At 42.4% G+C, this 20,748-nt stretch overlaps 3 protein-coding genes across 5 annotated transcripts; 1 reads left to right on the forward strand and 2 right to left on the reverse strand.

Moving 5' to 3' along the window:
- Positions 1-1,308: 1,308 nt before the first annotated feature.
- On the forward strand, positions 1,309-5,939 carry LOC133132647 (SLC35A4 upstream open reading frame protein-like). 2 transcript variants are annotated; one of them, XM_061248229.1, is made up of 3 exons: positions 1,309-1,409; positions 2,719-2,811; positions 3,079-5,939. In XM_061248229.1, exons 1-3 carry the CDS (start codon positions 1,395-1,397, stop codon positions 3,265-3,267), a joined length of 297 nt encoding a protein of 98 aa, XP_061104213.1. In that variant the 5' UTR covers positions 1,309-1,394; the 3' UTR covers positions 3,268-5,939. The 2 variants fall into 2 exon arrangements, with proteins under 2 accessions (XP_061104213.1, XP_061104214.1); XM_061248230.1 differs by lacking the exon at positions 1,309-1,409 and having other exon boundaries at positions 2,707-2,811.
- A 930-nt stretch (positions 5,940-6,869) lies between these two features.
- On the reverse strand, positions 6,870-11,649 carry LOC133132645 (thyroglobulin-like). Its single transcript, XM_061248228.1, has 7 exons — positions 11,454-11,649; positions 9,992-10,164; positions 8,764-8,828; positions 8,535-8,547; positions 7,904-8,110; positions 7,549-7,593; positions 6,870-7,263 (listed from the first exon to the last, which is right to left on the reverse strand). The coding sequence occupies exons 1-7, from the start codon at positions 11,519-11,521 to the stop codon at positions 7,256-7,258; spliced, it is 579 nt and encodes a 192-aa protein (XP_061104212.1). The 5' UTR covers positions 11,522-11,649; the 3' UTR covers positions 6,870-7,255.
- A 5,149-nt stretch (positions 11,650-16,798) lies between these two features.
- LOC133132092 (small ribosomal subunit protein uS11) lies at positions 16,799-20,539 on the reverse strand. 2 transcript variants are annotated; one of them, XM_061247249.1, is made up of 5 exons: positions 20,407-20,539; positions 19,386-19,539; positions 18,385-18,546; positions 17,739-17,815; positions 16,799-16,909 (listed from the first exon to the last, which is right to left on the reverse strand). In XM_061247249.1, exons 2-5 carry the CDS (start codon positions 19,532-19,534, stop codon positions 16,842-16,844), a joined length of 456 nt encoding a protein of 151 aa, XP_061103233.1. In that variant the 5' UTR covers positions 19,535-19,539; positions 20,407-20,539; the 3' UTR covers positions 16,799-16,841. The 2 variants fall into 2 exon arrangements, with proteins under 2 accessions (XP_061103233.1, XP_061103234.1); XM_061247250.1 differs by having other exon boundaries at positions 19,386-19,536; positions 20,407-20,524.
- Between the last annotated feature and the right edge of the window lie 209 nt (positions 20,540-20,748).

A 20,748-nucleotide genomic window follows, 5' to 3' on the forward strand; every position in this document is an offset into this window, starting at 1 on the left:
CTGTCCAGGGTGTATTCCTGCCTTTTGCCCAATGTATGCTGGGATAGGCTCCAGCCCCCCTGCGACCCTGATCAGGATAAGCGGGTTCAGATAATGGATGGATGGATGGATGATTGTGTCGAAAGCTTTTTTAACATCAATGAATACTCCAACTGCATACTGTTTGTGATAGCGTTAGTAATTCTCTCAATTGATTCAATTAATGCCAGTGATGTTGAACTGTTTGATCTGAATCCGTATTGACTGTCAGAAAGTAATTTATGTTTATCTATGAAATTGTCTAATCTGTTATTGAACAGTTTTTCTAGAATTTTGGAGAATTGTGGAAGTAAAGAAATAGGCCTGTAATTTGTGAAGTGGTGTCTATCCCCAGTTTTATACAGCGGCATAACTTTAGCTATTTTCATTTTGTTAGGAAATGTACTGGTTTGGAATGATAATTTACAGATGTATGTTAGTGGTTCTGAAATCCCCTCAATGACCCTTTTCACAATTTTCATATCAATTTCATTACAAAAACTAGATGTTTTATATTTACATTTATTTACAATATCTATTATTTCCTTTTCTTCCACTGGTGTAAGGAGCATTGAGCTAGGATTCCTATCTATAAGGTTATCATCCCAATCCTCAAATGACAATGGATCAGGATTTTTTTCTACCAGGTTTGGTCCAATACTTACAAAAAGTTTTTGGTATTCTGTGCATAGCCTACATAAGGCATCAGAAAAATACGCTGCAAATGAAAATGATTTATTATATTAGTAAATACATGAAATGTCAATTAGGACATAGATACTCTATTCCAACTTCTTCTCCTGGCTATTGTAAACGCACCTTTATCGAAACCCCATCTGTAGCGCTCACGCACGTCTTATCATTGCTCCGGATGCACAGCATCATTTTGGCCCCTCCAAACGTTGCCTTGCCAACGGAATACTGGCATGGCCACGTCAGGTTCAACACTGGACAGGGATACGGAATGTAATTTCCGCTTCAGAGATTTTTAGCAGCAAATTTCGATTTACATTTCGTTTATGGCACATAATGGGCACTACCCTTGTACAAGGGTGATAAAGGTGATCTTGTATATTATAGGCAATACACCGCCTACACGTCACCAGATTCGTGAGATGCAGATGTAAGTTGGCTAGCCTACAGCGACAACAACGTTGCGACTTTTCAGACATCGGCGGCTTTTCATAACAAACATGGCATACTCTTCGCCGTGGATGCTACTCATCTGTGTTCGGTAGCAAACTTGTTTTTAAACGACGGAGCTTTGTAAAGAGCGTCGCTTCGGCTTCCTCGTTGCGCGCAACCTGGCGACCTGACAAAAGTTGGAAAACGTGAACGCGCTTGCTCAGACAAGACACTTTTCCGACAAAGCAAACATGGCGGGTGACAAGGTGAGAGAGAATTAATCCGCGTCTCTTTTGGGGATTTTAAGTGCCGAGTAACACCTGGTGTGTTCTTAAGTTTAATGTATGCGTCTCGGCGTTTTTCTTCATTTGTCATGTTTGCGCGTATTTTCCTTTGTTAAAAGCTGCCAAAACACTAGCTAACTAGCTAAGTAGCTACAGAGATCCATAGCAAACTGCCGAGTATCACTTGCGGCACTAGTTTTGAGTTTTATTTTTCACTATGCAAACTGAGCGAAGTGGTGCTATTTATGTGATTACAGTAGCTAGCATACGTTATATCCTGATCCGCAGGTACTAATGCATTGTAAAATGCAGACGCTGTTCTATAGTTTTACTGTAGTTACGTTGGTTGTTCCTTTCATAAATCGAAGATTATGACTTGGAGACTTGAATATCAATAAAACATTTTTAGATTTGATTTAGTTTTCTGGAAAATGGGTGTCTCTTCCCATAGTTCAGCAACTAGCCTGTAGAACAGATTGCAGGACAGCTTCAAAAGTACTCAATGAGGAACAAGGCCTATTCTTCTGTAATACTTTGCAAAGTGAATTGGGGCTAAAGTGTAGCATGAACAATTCTGCAGTGACTGTAGGCACACCCTGTGACTCATAGCACTCACTCACAATTTTCCCCCTGCGTAGACATTTTGAGAACATATTTTGAACGCATTAAGCCCAAGATGAGTTGTTCATACCATATTGGAAGCTTTCTTTCCCCCATTTGCCAATTTGGAATGGCAAGTGAGGCCTCAAGTGATTGCACGCCATTCATCTGATGTACTTCTCAATGTTTGTTTTTGAGACAACAATTCATACAGTCGCCCATTTCGGGAGAGAAGTAGCCTACAGTGCCAATCAGAAGGGTGGCACATCTTTCATTGACAATAGCTGTGGCTGTAAGGGCTACACATAGACCCACTTAATGGCAACCCCTTCACCTTGCTAGCATGAGGCAAATTGCATTCCACTGCGTAAAACATCCCGGCATAGCGAGATGATAACATAGCCAAGTCAAGGATCTGATCTTGATGGCCATTAATTTTACCCTTTGGTGTCTGCTCACTGTAGCCTGTAGCCTAGTGGCTAAGGTACATGGCTGGGACCTGGAAGGTTGGTGGTTCAAGCCCCAGTGTAGCCACAAAGAGATCTACACAGCTGTTGGGCCCTTGAGCCAGGCCCTTCACTCCTCACAGCTAAATAACAAATGATAGATTATTATATTACACTGCAGGTATGAAGTGTTGGTTCAGGCAGGTAGTGGTCACCTGCACTCTTTCTCTCCGATGCTGCTCCAGGACCCTCTCAGTCGGCTACTGGACCTGGCTGAGCTGAAGGACCAACTGGATGATCTTCAGCAACGAGTGACAGACGAGGTGCAGATTCCTCAGGTGAGAGTCCTCATATCGACCATTCACCAGTATGTACCCTGGACTCACTCATGGTACTGGGACTGCATTTTACATGGAGGGTGGGTCATTACCAGACATGAGAACCAAAATCACATATTCTACAACACTACACTTTGTACTGCTGATCTGGTGTTTTCGTGTCAATCAAGACATATGATGTGAGAATTTGTATGCAAGAATTTATTTGTGTGTGGATGAGATGCGATGAGACGAGACCTAACAGCCTGAGTTTTGTATCTTGTTCAGGGAGGCAGTGTGCTGAGTTCACCCTTCCTGAAGGGCTTCTTGGCGGGGTACCTGGTGGCCCGGTTCCGTTCCTCGGCTGTATTTGGGGTGATTGTCGGGACCTGCACTGGCATCTACGCTGTGCAGAACTACAAGGTGCCCAACATCGAGAAGACCTTCAGAGACTACACTCAGAGGAGGCCCAAGTAGAGCAGGGTCCCCTTCCATCTCCCGAGAGGACGACCGTCAGTACCTCTCCACAACGCCAAAACAAACTGTTTTCCTTTCCTGTTTATCATGTAATATTTGTAATTTTATTGTGTAATATTTGAGTAGAATAATGTGGGTGTTTGGGACATGGTGTTAAAGGGAAGTATGGTTGGCTCAATTTCAGGGGTCTGTGCATTAATTGAATTTGTTATTTATCTGACACTTTTATCAAAAGTGACTTACAGTTGATTAGACTAAGCAGGGGACAATCCTCCCCTGGAGCAATGTGGGGTCAAGGGCCTTGCTCAAGGGCTCAACAGCTGTACAGCTCTTATTGTGGCAACACCAGGGCTTGCACAGCCAACCTTCCGGGTACCTGTCATGCACCTGAGCCACTAGGCTGCCCCCAGGGGCCTATGTGTCTATCTCAGTGAATGTGTGATGCACTTTCCTCTGCACTGGGACCCTGCTTTTCCCCCCCAAATATTTGTCATCACAATTGCCATTAATGTGTTTCTGGAGTTACTATGCGCCCTGTACACCAGGAACGCTGTCTGCGGGAGTGTGTGCCTAACTCCAAAGCACTCGCCTGCTAGCCACTGTGCTACAGTCAGCATGCACACATTACTGCGTCAGAAAGCTAGCACTGATTGGAAGAGAGGCGCACGTCTCTCACTGAAGATGACGTGTAGTCTACAGACTCCTGGGGTGTTGTTTAGAGGAGCTGACGCAACAGTTACCCGAGCAACCCTGATCCAGCTTCGAGTCACCCCACCCCTGGAAGCATGAGGCAGAGACGTAGCCAAGGCTAATGTTTGAACCTGTGGGTCCAGGTTGTGCAGTGCTGAAAGCCTACAGACTGAGCCAGGTGTGAGACTCTGCTTCTGTAATAGGAGGCCTTTCTAAATTGGTTTTGGTCTCAAGGGTGATTTCCTGTCGAGGTGCCGTCTAAAATGCCAAGTGCAGCTGCCTATTTAGTCTAATATCTGTGACGATCAAGAGAAAATGCACACTGTTTTCATGCCAGTTGTTTTATATGTACACTCAGTGACCACTTTGTTAGGTAGACCTGCACACCAGCTCATTGATGCAAATTTCTAATCAGCCAATCGTGTGGCAGCAACTCGATGCATAAAAGTGTGCAGACATGGTCAAGGGGTTCAGCTGTTGTTCAGACCAAACATCAAAACAGGGAAGAAATGTGATCTAAGTGACTTTGACAATAGAATGAATATTGGTGCCAGACAGGGTGGTTTACAAAGAATACTGCTGCTGCAGCAAAATAAAAAATCCAGTGAGCAGCAGTTCTGTGGCCAAAAATGTTCATGAGAGAGGTCAGAGGAGAATGGCCAGACCCGTTCAAGCTGACAGAAAGGTGAAAGCAACTCAACCGCACGTGACAACAACAGTGGTATGCCATGCTCAGAACACAGTGCGTTAAGTGAATGGGCTACAGCAGCAGAAGACCAGTAAGTAGAATAAATATTGAATAAAGTGGTCACTGAGTGTATAAATGGATCAGCTAAAAACTCCCCTGCTGCAGCTACATCGGAAACCTTTCTGTTTAGTATCCCTGCTGTGTCAACACCCCCCTCTTCTGGACATTACAAGAATTCTGTAGTAACCAGTGCACTTACAGTAATCCTTTTGAAGAGTAGGTTTTTGGAATGCTTTTTCAAAAGTCAGTGTTCTTGAACTCAGTTGCTTTCAGTTACCAGTAGTGATTGTTACATCAGCGTTAGTATGTTCAGTTAAGAAAATTCTAATCACGTACTGTATGTGTCATCTTGGCCAATAATTTTATATTTTTGTAATAATAATTTGTTATTTCACTGACCATTTTATCCGAAGCAACTTTGTTATACTAAGCCGAGGACAATCCTCCCTGGAGCAATGCAGGGTTAAGGGCCTTGCTCAAGGGCCAAACAGCTGTGCATATCTTATCGCTGCTATACCAGGACTTGAACCACCAACCTGCCGGGTCCCAGTCCTGCATTTTAGCTACTAGGCTACAGGCTGCCCCGTACATTTTTCCATTGATTACTTGCTCAACAACAGTTCCATCACGAAAAGCTCCACCAGGCACAGGTGTGTATTGTCTATTGTCCTCTCGCGTTCCAGTGAGGGTTTTTTGTTGAAATGGGGCAGTGCTGCATAGTCTGGAGAGACTCTCTCCAGAAGTTTGTCCAGCAGTCCTAAGCCTGTCAGAAAGCTTGTTGAAAGGCGGTGTTCCTACCTTGAGTCTTTTTCACCAAGAGAAAGAGGCAATGCACTTTGGGGACCACCCTGCCTATAGCTGTTACACACTCATGCTCTGTGGCCTACACTGCCTGTAGATAGATGCCCATAGCTTGTAGACATCTGAATTGCTTTGTTCTTGTTTCCATTTTGGTTTCATTGGTTGGTAACCAGTTTGCTCTCGTTTATCTTGCAGTATTTCTCGATTCTGAAGTGGCATGGGTCCAATTTGTACTACAGCCTTTACATATAGATAAGATTTTTGCCATATGTTTTTTGTTTTGGCTAGGACAGTTTTTTATTTAATGTTTAGCCATAAAATAATTCACAAAGGAATATAAGGCTTATTGATCAGGCTTTGTATAATATATGTGCTGTACTGTATTGAAATTGAACCAAATCTTCACATTAAACTTCCACATTTTCAAACAAAAGTGTTTTGTTTTATTTTAAGTAGTAAATTATATGCAATATTTGAACACAGGTGATAAAACAAACTCTACTGTGTGTCAAGAATTTCCATGACTAGTGTAAGCAGTAGAACATTTTATTATTCTTAACTGTTGCTTTTTTGCCCCTTTGTGTTTCAGCTCAATGTTTCACCAAATTAATTATCTGTTCTGGTTCATGAATGCATTGATGGTAGATATCTACAGGAAAAAAGCAATACAGCTTAAATGCAAGCTTAAATCAAAATGCGCTTTTTCCTCAAATTAGTCACATTTGTATAATGATATGAACACATCTTTAAATTGTCATACTTCTGTATTTTCACACCAAAGTTATTTTTCCATTTCTTTCGATTAAATGTCCCCTCCAATCAATATCCTTTTCACGTAGTGGTCATTTGACGTCCCTCTCGTTTGATGTCAGTCAAATCGACTCCCCGAAAAAATCCCCCTGAAAGATCCGTTTCGCTCGTGTATACGTTATATCGCGGAAGCTAGTACTGCTTCCGTATTAGCTTGTCTTTAACGTGTGAGGATAGGCCTTGGCTAAAATACCGACAAATCCTATATCGCAAACTGTTTACGAGTCGATTTCACAAACTTGCTGCTCTGTATATAACCCGAAGGTGCTTGGTAGAGCTACAGGTAATAATAATAATAATGATAATAATAATAATAATAAATGATGCAGATTGCCAGGTCTGCCGTTAAAATGATTTCTGCTTCATAAATAAAATGTTACTGCTACTGGCTAAACATTAGGACACTAGAGATGACGATTTAGGAACAATTATGATTGACACGGGCTCGAGAGTGAAAACCTGGCTAAGGTGGCTAACTGTAACCTTGTTTTGTAACAGCCATTTTGTAAGGTTCCCAAAAGCAATACATTCTACAAAAGCACCTTAGCAGAAAAAGGGAAAACAGCCAAGTTTATTTGTTACCTCTTCGACATTTCTCCACAAGTCCACCTCCTCCTTCTACACTTGCTCAATACAATAGCATAATTCACTGCAGTCTGTCAGCTTTACCATATGAGTAAGAAAACTTTTTGATCTTAAGGTAATATTTTTGAGAGATTACATTGTTGTCAATCAGGACATTAACAAACCTTAACAGTTACTTGTCTAGGCTTTCAATTAAATCAAGCGACTACTCAGCGGATCTTTTATCTTTTAGGCACAGTGTGTTAATGATATGTAAGGAAAGTAAAAGCTTTTTTTTTTTTTTTCTCTCTCCTGGATCTCTCGTCGGAGAGCAGCCATGTGTCTCCTGCTGACACAGCCCAGGTTCACGCCTCCTCACTCATCTGGAGAACAGAAGGAGAGGAGACACAGGTATAAAGACCAACCACAAGCCCTGGGGGCAGGAGATATAAGGACTACCCAGAGGCCTCGGGGGCAGGAGATATAAGCCCTACCCACAAGTCTCAGGGGCTGGAGATATAAGGACTACCCAGAGGCCTCGGGGGCATGAGATATAAGGACTATCCACAAGCCCCGGGGGCAGGAGAGATAAGGACTACCCACGAGACCCAGGGGCAGGACCTACAACAGTCATAGAGTGAAAATTGTGTGTGTGTGATAAAACTCACCGTTTACCTCCAGCTGGCTAGACATGGCGGGCATGTGGACCATAGCTGCAGAAACAGGACAGCGATGTCATGCACACGTTTCAGAACCACTCCCCTTTATTTTTTACAATGGTAAATGGACTTCATTTTTACAGCGCTTTACATGCTTTTCTTTCACCCATTGGTGAGACTGGTGAAAGGCTGCCATGCAAGGCACCAATCAGCTCGTCGGGAGCAATTAGTGGTTAGGTGTCTGGCTCAGGGACACTTCCTAATGTGGGGGATCAAACCGGCAACCCTCCAACTGCCAGATGACTGCTCTTGCTTCTTGAGCTAAGGTCGCCCGAAGAAACTGGGGGCAGGGGTTTGCTCTTACCCTTGGGAGTGCCTCCACAGTTCACTGGTCCAGCTCTGGCTGTGCCCACGATCATCTCTCCGTTGGCCTTCACGCACCAGCAGAACTTAGGTTTCTGCTGGCACTGCATGGGCAGGAAGTTCCCCTGCTCATCACACTGGGGGCGGGAATCGCTGTTCCCCGCCTCCACGGCCTGCTCCACGCATGACTTCTGCACACTGGGGGACTCTGAGGGGAGGGGTGTCAGCGTGCAGGGATGAATAATAATGTGTGTGTCTGCTTGTGTCTGAGAGAGACAGAGAGGGAGTATGTGCGTGTGTGTGCTTGTGTGTGTGCTTGTCTCAGAGAGAGACAGAGAGCGAATATGTGTGTGTGTGTGTGTGCATGTGTCAGAGACAGACAGAGAAGGAGTAGGTGTGTGTGCATGTGTGTGTGTGTGTGTGTGCACGTGTTTTTTGTGTCATAGTGTTAGAGTTAAATAAAGAGAGTATGTGGTGTAGTGAGTGTGTGTGTCAGTATGTGCATGTGCACTCTGTATGTATGTGTTTGAGCTTGTGTCAGAGAGAGAGAGTGAGATAAAGAGACAGAGACAGAGAGCATATATGCTGTAGTGTGTGTGTGTTTGTATCTGTGTGTAAGGCTGGTACTTTACCTGGTTTAGGGTCCTGAAACAGAAGATAAAATCAGTTAAATACTCATTACTGCTGAGGAGCATAGTAAACGGCAATAGGAATAGGGGCCAGTGTTAAGAAGCAATGGTAATACAGAAAATAACACAGAAAAAATGAAGGATGCTTGTGCTGCATTTTAAATGGGACAGAACTGGCTCTTTATTTCCCGAAATAAACCATTAAAATGCACCAGCAGGAGGCGAGTCCTACCTCATCGGTTATCATGGCCAAGCTGTTCATCGGCTTGACCATGCTGGCCATCCTGCCAGAGGAGGCTGCGATGCGGAGAAAGAGCACGATTAATAAATTCAAAATACCTACATTAAGAACTTCATTATAAACTACAGAACCCGAGAAGAATCGTCAAGCAAAGGTGTTGGATCAATTCTGGTTGAGGTCCATGTCGAACAGTGGTCACCGACCCTAGGCAGGTTTTCACTCCAGCACTAGCACCTCATTCAACAGCTAAAGATCCGCATTGAGCTGCTAATTAGTTGAGTCAGATCAGCCAAATTAGGGTTGTAATGAAAACCTCCAGGATGGTAGATCTCAAAGAACAGAGTTGGTTACAATGGATGGGTCAATCATTTGCCATTGGGCGAGTTTATGGTTTAAGTGACTTCACCCATTCAACCAAATCAAAACTTGAGATGCGATGACCTGAAAGAGCAAACATTTTCAATGCTTTACACCCACGGATGTAAAATGTCCTTCTTGCTTGTTGGAGTTAAAGTGTTCATAATTTGCCAGACAATTTTGCAGTAACACATGGAACAGTCAAAGGGCAACGTGGCAGATCTCACAGTTATATCACATTCTTGTATCTGTATAAAAAATATTTTTAAAACAGGTCAGTCCCTGTATGTAAAACTACATCATGCTGTTTTGTTGAGTTATGCATAATGAAATAATATGTGACCTGCTCTATCATAATCAGTTTCACATACATTGTTGTTTTTGTAAAGATATTCATTTTTGGCTACTTTCATCTTCATTTTGAAGAACAATATCTTGCCTTTCATAATCTGCACATCTTAATGCCAAATTCAGCTTAAGCTTAAGTTTTTAAGCTTTTAAACGCAAGATGTCAAAGTGAAAGTAACACCGGAGTTGTGCATTGTTTGGAGGCTAGCCAGCTTGTCACTATTCACTAGTCACAAACAACCACATCAACTGCGTTCATGGCTACATGTTAATATATGTGCTGTCTGTTTGTCTTAATGTAAATAGTAAATGTTCAAAGTAAAAATATATTTTTAAAGGGTTTATACATAAAACGACAAGTTATAGCTCACACCCCACCATGCCCCACCCCACCACGCCCTGCCCTGCATGGTCCGGCCCAAGCCAGCCCCACCCCACCCTGCCCCACCCGACCTCACCCCACCCTGCCCTGCCTGGTCCGGCCAGATCCAGCCCAGCCTTGTATTGCCCTCACCTCCAGACTGGGGACGGTTCAGGGCCTGCTTCATTGATGCTTCGCTGTCCTGCAGGGAGCTGATCTGAGACTTCTGGCTCAGGAGGAAGTACGCTGTGAGGGCCTGACCAGCGATGAGAGCACAGGCCAGCATGGTGAGCCCTGCCACCTTCAGGGCCCTCTTTGTGGAGTCACTGTAGGGGGCGACAGAGAGCAAGACAGAGTCAGATCCCTGGCGTTCATAACTCAGCTATGGTACTATAGGTAAGATTTTTGTGTTAAAACATCATTGCAAGACCAATCCCTTACTATCATTGAAAAAGCCTCACTGACATGTTGACTCACCCTCTGCCTGTGTTTATAGTCAGGTTTCAAAATATGCAGTTGACGGGCTGGCACTCTAATTGGTTCTAATTGCCACAGCCAATGGCGTTTCAACATCAGCGCGTTCACAGAGAAGGGGTGGGATAAACAGTGTTGTGGTTTGAGTGTGTGTGTTCCTGCAATTCGTCTCTTGACCGAAATTACCTATTGTACCTTTAAGTTCTCAATGGGAGAGATACCCATATTTATCTGTCCTGCAAGACAGTTAGCAAAAAATGGTTGTTAGTACTGTATGTATGGCCTAGCCTTAGTGCTTCAATCAACTGCTGCTTGTGATTGGATAATGTATTTCAGTAGACCAGGGTTCTCAATCTCACTCCCTCCCATATAATGTTTCAATAAGTTATATGATGACATCAGCTGTTGCTAGGCAAATGCCTTTCTGAATTCTCTAAATGTTCTTATAAAGCGAACATTTTTTTAGCATGTCCTGTGAATGTTCTTATTCATCAGCTACATTTATAGTGATGTATTCCTAATAACAACCATACTACAAAATTGACTCAACTTTATTGATGTATTTATTATTATTATTATTATTATTATTATTATTATTATTTGTAGTACTTTGGCAGAATAGTTAAAAACTGAATCAAATCAATATTTTTTGTGACCACCCTTTGGCGTTAAAACGGCATCACTTCTCTGAGATATAGAACTGCAGGAAAGCGTTGGCTAAGACAATCAGCAGGGAGGTTGTTCCAAGCAAGTTGGAGAACTTGCCACAGTTCTTCTGCATACTTTGGTTGGCTCCTTGATCTCAGACAGCCATGATCAAGTTTTTATGTAAAAAGCAGTCAATTGCTTACAGTAATATGTTACTTTTTTAAATTAAATACAAAAATGTCTTTTGTAAAATGAATATTTGGAAACCTCAAATGTGTTCTTTTATACTAACACACACAAAAAAAATAAACATATATATAATAAAGTCTATGGTGCCTAAGACTTCTGCACAGTACTGTGTATATAATATAAATATATATATATGAGATAACCATGATAACAATTTTGTATGAGCAGAAAGAATAACGTAACACGGCAATTAGGTAATAAAGGTTTCAACATTCAACTACAAAATTTCGAATATTCCTCTCACCTCTCGCGAGTTCCCATGTTGATCGACGTTTGAGAAGAGATGAGCGGCTCGTGCTGCGGTTCAGGCATCTTGTTGCAGGTAAAAATGTTGGTACTGTACTTGCTTTAACCGGTGATTCTGGCAATGCTATTTTGAATGAAGTGGACGTTTTCAGCTTGCGCTTCGATTTTAATCCCCGCAGAGTGTAAGTGGAACTGAGAATGGGGGAAAACCACAAACACTCGCATTCCGCATTACTATCAGTATCGCAGCCAATCGGTCTCCGCTGTTACTAGCTCTCCGCGTAAGCGTCATCTGTTGACAGTGGCAGAACACAAGAACAAGCATTCGCATTTTGAGTATCCATGGCAGGGACAGAGGATACATCGTTCAATGAATTAATGAATTCATAAATAAGCCAGTTCATTAAAAATACTTTTTTTAAAATGTTCATGTGCAACACATTCATGATCAGTGACAACACAAAAGTATCCTAATTTCAGTTATCAGTTGTAACATAAACACCTCTTTGTGGGTAGTGTATACACAAGCGCCAAGTGCTTTCTTTCCTTCTTCTTGATGGCTAACTTGGCACTTACAGTATCTCAAGAAAGTTTCCTGCAAATGATGCGTGTTGTTGCTCTTTCAGCAAAAAATAAAAATCTAAGAGTAGCCACTGAAACATACAGGTGCTGCATGGACATCCATTAAAAAATTGACATTATGCATAGACATGGGAAGCGCGGCTGTTCAGTATTGTGGTTTGCAGGGTCATAAGACCTCAGTCACCTTAAAAGAGGGGTGATTGTTAGCGTGCAGGTGGCTGGAGCTTGGTGATCCAGATAGCTAAACCTGTTGATGTTTTACAAGCAAAAGAGTCTAAGTTGGTGTCAGCATGGAACTCGAAGGGAAATACATAATCAGCAAAAAGTAATAATGACAATAATGTGCATTAATTTCAGTATAAGGCAGGACAGACCAGAACCTGGAGATCAGTTTAATGAAAGTTGCATCCTGGGGCAAGAGTAGCCAGGATCATCAAAAGGTGATACGTCTAATACGATACAATTCAATACGATTATACTGTATTGCCTGATTGCTCAGAAATCTGTCTTGCTTCACAACTGGAGCTGCCAGTTCCACATAACCACAAAAGGCAAACGTATGACTACATATTAATAGGATATACATCTGAATAAATACATAAATACTGCTGCATTTTTGTGTCCACGTTTTCGTTCACTACCTGCGTATAATACACAAGTGTACAAACCAACCATTACAATATAGGGATGTGAAATGCAGGTAAGAAATATTTGTTTGTTTTATAAAATCTGTAAGAGCAACTTTGTCTGCGAGGAAATATAACACTTTCAGGAAAAGGATGTGAGAGTGGGAGTGGGAGTTTCAGATAACAATGAGGGCAATATGCTCTTACAAAGTTCTCTATGACGGATACTAGTATTTTTCTGCATAGTAATGTAAAATAGAAAACGAGACTTCCGTTTCATTTTGAGCTGGACTAACATTCAGTCTAAAATATAATGTTCAATGTTTACAGATTCCCCACAAATTAAAACACTATCACTCTTGGAATACTTTTGTTTCCACATAGTTGTTTCCTACCTGAATATACATATATGTCAAAATGTGATTTGCATGAGGAAAGTTAGAGGAAAAGTAATGATCCGTCCAATTTTGGACATACTTTTCGGGTGTGTATAAAAGTTTTCACATTTGACAATGATGATCTTACAAGTCTGTATAATATAGATGCAGGTGAATCGTGTTATCTAAATACATTTTTACAATTACAGTGATTATACAAACACAATTCCCCACAACAAATAATTAAAACATTTTGTTCCCATTATTCAGGAAATTACTGACAAATAAATGTAAACTAAAGTCAATGAAAAGTCTCTAAATCTCACTAAATCTCCAAATCTAATATGCTAATAATGCTAAAACAATCCTCTATTGCTGACCATCAAAAAAAGAATAAACATCTGGAATTGATGAGCACTGGAAATTTGTCTGGGTGTTATGGTCACATGAAACCAAACACACTGTTGGCTTCGGAGTTTGGCTTCAGAAAAACAATGCTAGTATTGAAAATGACATACCTACAGTAAAATATGGTATATTTTATGGTAATCGCTGGTTATGATTTGCACTTAATTGTACGTTGCTTTGGATAAGACCGTCTTCCAAATGACGTGTAATGTAACGTAAATGTGGTGGCTTTTTGATGATATCTGGTGGTTGTGCATCTATTGGTCCTGGGGATCCTGTAAGATCGATGGAAACACAAACTCTAGCTAGTACTAAGTAGTACTGCATCACTTTCAATTATATGTTATCTTAGGCCTGAGTTGTTTTATTTAGTCATCTCCCTTTTTTGCTTTCAAGGTCTTCTCCAGTGACGGTTTCCTCAGAAATACCCTTAGATCTAATTTTGTAGCATTTCTCATTCGTATAAGGAGGTTGCTAAGGCATAATTACATACAGGTTTTTTCCAGTTTCATTCCCTTTCAACTGACATGTCAGTCTGTATATCTGAGGTTCAACCATATGTGCTGTATGTGTGTATACGTGTACATATTGACTGCCAGACTTGGCATATAGAAAAGAGGAACTGCTCATGGAATTCCCCTGTCTGGCCTTGAGGGCGGCAGGGGCGGGATATTACATGTCCATGTGCGTGTGGGGACGTAGATGCTGGTCAGAACTCTATTGGCCTCACTGTAAATAATGATCTGTTTACCCCTTTCTGAAAGGCACATTAAGTTTGCTGCCCACACAACATTCACTATAAGGACCCGGTTCAGCTCCAGGTGCGTCATCAGGTTTCATCATACAGTATGAGGAAGTAGAGACAAAAACACTAATCCGATATGCAAAACAACAAACATCCGTGTTTTACTTAAAATGACACTGGTTTCTTCCGGGTAAAGCCACTCGAACCTAGTAGTACAATTAACGCATTCTGCTGTTCCCTCCAAGACAGCCATACAATGTAAAATGAAAAGAACGTGCTGCTCAAATCTCAGGAGGAAACAGAATGCAAAATACATCTCGGCTACCATTTTGTCTTGTCTTGAAAATGAAAAAACCCAAACGAGACTCAGCTTTGTTAAAATCTGAGCACAAAAGCTTTAACAGCAGAATTTAAACCGTGTTGAGGCAAACTGAGCTCAATTAAAAAAAAAAAAAAAGACAACCCTGAAGTTGTGATCACAAGTGAAACTGAAAGCAGAGGCCTCAACTACAGGGGCGGCCTGTAGCGTAGTGGTTAAGGTAAATGACTGGGACACGCAGGGTTGGTGGTTCTAAGCCCGGTGTAGCCACAACAAAAGATCCGCACAGCCGTTGGGCCCTTAAGCAAGGCCCGTAACCCTGCATTGCTCCAGGGGAGGATTGTCTCCTGCTTAGTCTAATCAACTGTACGTCGCTCTGGATAAGAGCGTCTGCCAAATGCCAATAATGTAATGATTAATGTAATGCAATTAATGACATTCATGAGTCAAGAATCCTTTCCATATTCAAAATTACTCGTGAGGCTGGTAGCTGAATTTGGAATATAAGGAATTCAAAAACTGTGCTGTGCATAGGCAACATAAAATAAAATAAAAACTCCCAACCACCTGGTTAGGAGTTTCAGAAATTTCCACCCGAAACATGAATCATTTAGTTTCACATGCAAGGTTACAAGTCATGTCATAATGCAGCAAATTCATTGGCAGACAGAGCAAAAAAATCTTTTGATGGAAACATTTAATCGTGTTTTTGTGTTTAGCCCATTTTCAGATTTCTCATAGACAGTGAGCAAAAGAAACTAAAACTCAATAAACCAGTAAGGGGAGGGGGAGGCAAGATAGATCTTGGATCTTAACAGAACGCCATCTAGTGGACATGTACAGCACAACACATTACAATGGTTCTATGGGCAAAAGGCTTGTTGCAGGACCACTGTCTGGCTGAGGACCCTGCTCAGTCATGTCTGTGGTGAATAATGCACACCCATGCAGACTTCACCTCAGGTCAGGAGTCTGGACCCAGCGCATGTCTAGTGCCCGAGTCTGCTCCCTCCATTCTCAGGTAAACTCTATTTCGGGCAGCCTGTAGCGTTGTGGCTAACCTACACAATTGGGATCCGGAAGGTTGGTACTCCAAGCCCCAGTGTAGCTAGGATAGGATCTGCACTGGGGTTCCCTTCAATTTCCTCTTCAGTAGGTGAAAGGCATGCTCAATTGGGTTAAGGTCTGGTGATTGACTTGGCCAATCTAAAACCTTCCAATTTGGTTGTGTTTGGGGTCATTGTCTTGCTGCATGATGAAGTTCCTCCCAATTAGTTTGGACGCCTTTCTGCACATGTTGGCAGACATAATGTTTTTGTAGAATTCTGAATGAATCCTGCTGCTAGAAATCTTAGTGAGCCCACACCAGAAGCAGCCATGCAAGCCCAAGCCATGACACTTCCTCCACCGTGCTTCACAGATGATCTTGTATCTGTGAAGCCTCAAGTTAAATGACTGGCCAACCAGTGGCATTAATCAATCAATTCTACCAGGGAGGAAAAAACCTGCAGTACTGCTGGCCTCGAGACCCAGATCTGACAAGGCCCCGTCTTTACATCGCTAGCCCAGAACGTCATTATGATTCAAACTGCCCTTCTGGATGGCAGCTGGCACTATGTAGACATGATTTAGTAATATCCAGTTTTCATTTAGCCAAAGGCACATAAGCACACAGTATGAAATCACAGTAATGTTGTGTATGTATATCATTATTAAGCTGCATGTTCAGACCCCTGATGTTACTTGAGGCTCATTCAGCTGTTGCACATATAGTTTTTCAAATTGACATCCATTTAGCACTAAATCTGGTATTAATTATTAAAGGTGTCAAACTCATTAACCATGTAATTTGCTCTGGATCAGGTTTCCTGCAAGAACATAATGCTAATAAGGTGAAGATTAGAGGGAGGAGAGACCATATTAGGCAAATACATTTTGTCAAAGCAAATAAACATTGAATTAAAATGGCAGTATATTAAGTCTCAGGCGGCAAAAAGCTGTTCCCCACTTACGTCCATTAAAAACTCAATTTCCCCTGGCTAAAATATACCACTTTGGAAAGTACTTTTAAATTCTAAAATTTCTTCACACTTAAGCAATTACATTAGAATTCAAATTCAATTTTAGATAAACAGTGCACATGCTTGAGTGCCAAAAAAAAAGCCCCATATTTAAACATGGCATCCACAGAAGCTGTAAATGGAAGCTGTCTCCGGTTCCTCTACAGTTATATCTCGGTAAAAACTAGTGATTTCACTGTAAGAACAAACATACGCGGCACAGAGGAACTGGAAATGACTTTTTATTGAGACGCAGGAAAGCAAACTGTTTACAGACGACGCCCACGGCGTCCTCCCTTTCTGCGGGTGCTGTCTGAGGGGATTGGGGTCACGTCCTCTGCAAGAGAAAGACGCAGGTCAGCTTCAGCACCCACACCTTTACACACAGCAGAGGTCTCTGAACAATTCAGCAAGCTCCAGGGCCCATTCTAGTACAGGTTGATGGGTGAAAGTTCCCCTGGGTTTTCCCTGCAAATACAACAGCCAGACAACCACCACCCCAAATGTCCAAACCCCTACCCATAGTAGAACAGGAGCCAGGACTGTACACATTACTCCTCTGTTGCATGTAGAGACTGATCCATTATAACCCATTTAGAGGGGGAAGCAGGCTGGTCCATAACACATTTAGGGGTGGAACCAGGCTAGCCCATTATAACCCATTTACAGGGGGAACCAGGCTTGGCCTTCACATTTAAGGCAGGTAAGCTCATTGCAATCCTACCAGTGCTTAATGATCCTGGGTGGTTCCAAGTGCAGTAAAAGAGCAGGTCTAGGTCACCACAACATGCTGCAACAGTTGTCCTAATCTGTACAGTATGACATGCACTGCTTGTAAAATGTCCCTACAAATCCCAAACGATGTGAGAAGAAAGCTTACGCAAGGTCAGAACCTCTCCCAGTAGCACAACATACAGCAATATTCATACTGCCATTTTATAAATAAACGGAAAGGAGCAACAATCTGAGATTTTACATTGACTTCATACACTGCCACGTCCCAAATGTTAGAGGCGCATAATGTTCGACGGCACGTCTTAATGCACTGCTAATCTAATGGGAACATGGACATCCTGAACTGAAATTAGTTTTCCTTCCATCTTCCCCGCTTAGGGATGTGCCCCATTGGGCTGGGTGTCGAGCGGGGCGGTTCAGGTTAGTCTTACCGATGCGGCCGATCTTCATGCCGGATCGAGCCAGGGCCCTGAGAGCAGACTGGGCCCCGGGTCCTGGAGTCTTGGTTCTGGAACAAAACGGCTCGGTCAGACAGGCTGAAGGCCTGGATTACCTGGACAAGCAGGAATAACTAGGCTGCACGGTTCAATAACACACCGTCGGGCCAGATATGCTGCTTTCCCTTACATTACATGCATTTGGCAGATGCTTTTACCATCATTGAACAACTATAGACAGGTCAACACTACAAGAGAGATTAAGGTCAAACTGACAATAGTGAAACCATCTACAGCAAGTTTTAAAATGGCGCCCTGAAAACATTCATAACAAATTATACATCCCAGAGAAGGGACTACGCGACTCATCTTGGGCTACATACTCAAAACCAAAAAGCCATTATACCTTTTGAACAAGAAAACATAACCGACAATCAATAAATTCAATCTGACCATTTAAAAAAATAAGATTTGAAAATCTGTGAATTTGTGTGTGTGTGTGTGTGTGTGTGTGTGTGTGTGTGTGTGTGTGTGTGTGTACCCACCTGTTGCACCCCATGACAAGGAGTTTGATGTGTGGGTGCATATATACACTCTCCCGTTTCACCCAGGGCGTGTGTGTGCGTATATCTATGCCCACCTGTTGCCCCCCGTGGCTCGGAGCTTGATGTGCAGGGCGGTGATGCCCAGCTCCTTGCACCTCTGGGCCACGTCCTGGGCCGCCAGCATGGCAGCGTAGGGGGAGGACTCATCCCTGTCGGCCTTCACCTTCATCCCGCCTGTCACGCGGCAGATCGTCTCCCTGGAGCAGAGCAGAACACAACCACTCAGCTTTCACATCACCTCTCACTGAGTTTTCGCAGACGTGTGGGACTCAAGACACCTGGAATTTGGCTTATTCCCTAAAGACCACAAAGAGGGACTCAATTCCTGAATAGAATTGGTCCACATGCATTTCTATTGATATTGGTGTAAGAATGCTGCACGCGCGTTGGGTTTCAGAAATAAGAACGGTTGCGGACTTGGCTGTATTTTAGCCAGGCAGTGTCATGAATCATGATTTGTTGCTTCAGACAGACTAAAGTATTTGAATCCAAAACATTTATGCATTTGACCCAGGTGTGATTAACTGGCTCCAAGCCAGAAGTTAACCACCATATGTTGAAGGGTTGCATTTCAGCCTTAAAGGTACAATAGGTAATTTTGGACTAATGTTCAAGAGAGGAATTGCAGCAACACGCTCAAACAACACCGTTCATCACTCCCCTTCTCTGTGAATGCGTACAGAGTGCCGGCCTGTCAACTGCATTTTTAAACCAGAATTTAAGGACTACAAACATAGGCAGCGGGTGAGTCAACATTTCAGTGAAGCTTCTTTAATGAAAGGAAGGGTCCAGTAACAATGTTTTAACACAAATCTTACGTATTGTACCTTTAATGATTAAATCTGCTCCATGACCGGTTCCACAAACATGTTACAGGCATCCACGTGTGAACAGGCATTTTAACATTACCCTTACATTACACTACAGGTTCAGAATCGTGCTCAAGGATGCAACAGTAGGCATTACATCCTACTACATCCACCGCATAGTGCGACGCCATCCTCAAATCACAGCGAGGTGAAGAGAGCCAACTTACTTGCCGGAGAGGTCAGTGACGTGGACGAAGGTGTCGTTGAAGGAGGCGAAGATGTGGCAGACCCCGAAGACGTTCTCGCCCTCGGCGACCTGTGGTCCCAGGCTGATCACCTGCTCTTCCTTCTTTTCCTTACCCTTACGAGGTGCCATGACTGCTGCAAACACAACGCACAAACCGCCTCAGCATCCTTATCCAGTCTGAGCCGTTGCCAGACAATGCAAGGATGACCACCTAAGTTGTTTAATGCTATTCGATCAAGTTAAACGAGCTTCTTAATTCCCAGTCAGACAACGCAGGCGGAAATGGGTTTACTGGTTTTATAACCAGCATCACTCCATCCATTCATTTAATGCGAAAAACGAACGCTAGTTGCAAGCCAACTGCGGGCTGCATAACATCAGTGCGTCTAGACTAGCATGCAACAAGCTAGCTAGTTCAGGCTTGCTAACTAGCCAGAGAGCGAGCCATAGAGCCAGTTAGTCTGTAGGAAATCTAATGTTAACGTTAATCCAATTTCAATCCAAAAAAAAAAAAATCACTATTTAGAGAAACATACAAGAGGTTAGCCATAACCATTACATTTCTGGGCTTTATCCGTGCTAGACACGAAACGGTTCACCAAGCTAACGGTGGCCAACAACCACAACTTATTCTAACAAAAAACTGGCAAGAAAGCAAGTTCAATACAATGCTTTACCAAGCCGGGCAGTGGCTTATACGGATACAATTAGGCGCAAGATCCTCGAAACAAAATCAGGGAGAATAAAGTGTACATTTAGACCAACCACTAACTCATGACACGTAGTGCTCAATGAATTCAAATAAGGGCCATGCTAGTGACATAGAGCAGTCATATACCTAAACCAAGACGGCTAAAAAATTATGTTCAGGACAAAATAAGCAAAAATGGGGTGACAGTTCAAAAGATTTGGAATTAATGTTTTATATAATTCAAATGGCGAACATATGACATGTAATATAACAACAGATTAAACTGGATATAAATGTAGAGATTGCATACCTAAGTGTGTCTCTGCGAAGAGCCGAAACCGGAAAGAAGGATCAAAAGCATCCGGTTGAAAGTTCAGCACTGTATGCCGGAAGTGAACCTAATATTCACACCAAAGAGCAAGTCTATCTTACGAAGACGCTGGTTGCCACTTTTATTGCCTTTTGATGTCATGAACACACATACAATCGATTATAGAGACCAATTAACAATACACATTGGATATAATAAATGACAACAACATTTTGAGAATCACCAGAGATAAGATGGTAGAACAGCGCCACAGTATCAACATGTGGTTAGAAAAATATTACATTACATTTAATATTCATTCTCAAAGAGAATTAATAACTA

The sequence above is a fragment of the Conger conger genome, chromosome 7 (assembly GCF_963514075.1).
Source record: "Conger conger chromosome 7, fConCon1.1, whole genome shotgun sequence".
Taxonomy (NCBI): domain Eukaryota; kingdom Metazoa; phylum Chordata; class Actinopteri; order Anguilliformes; family Congridae; genus Conger; species Conger conger.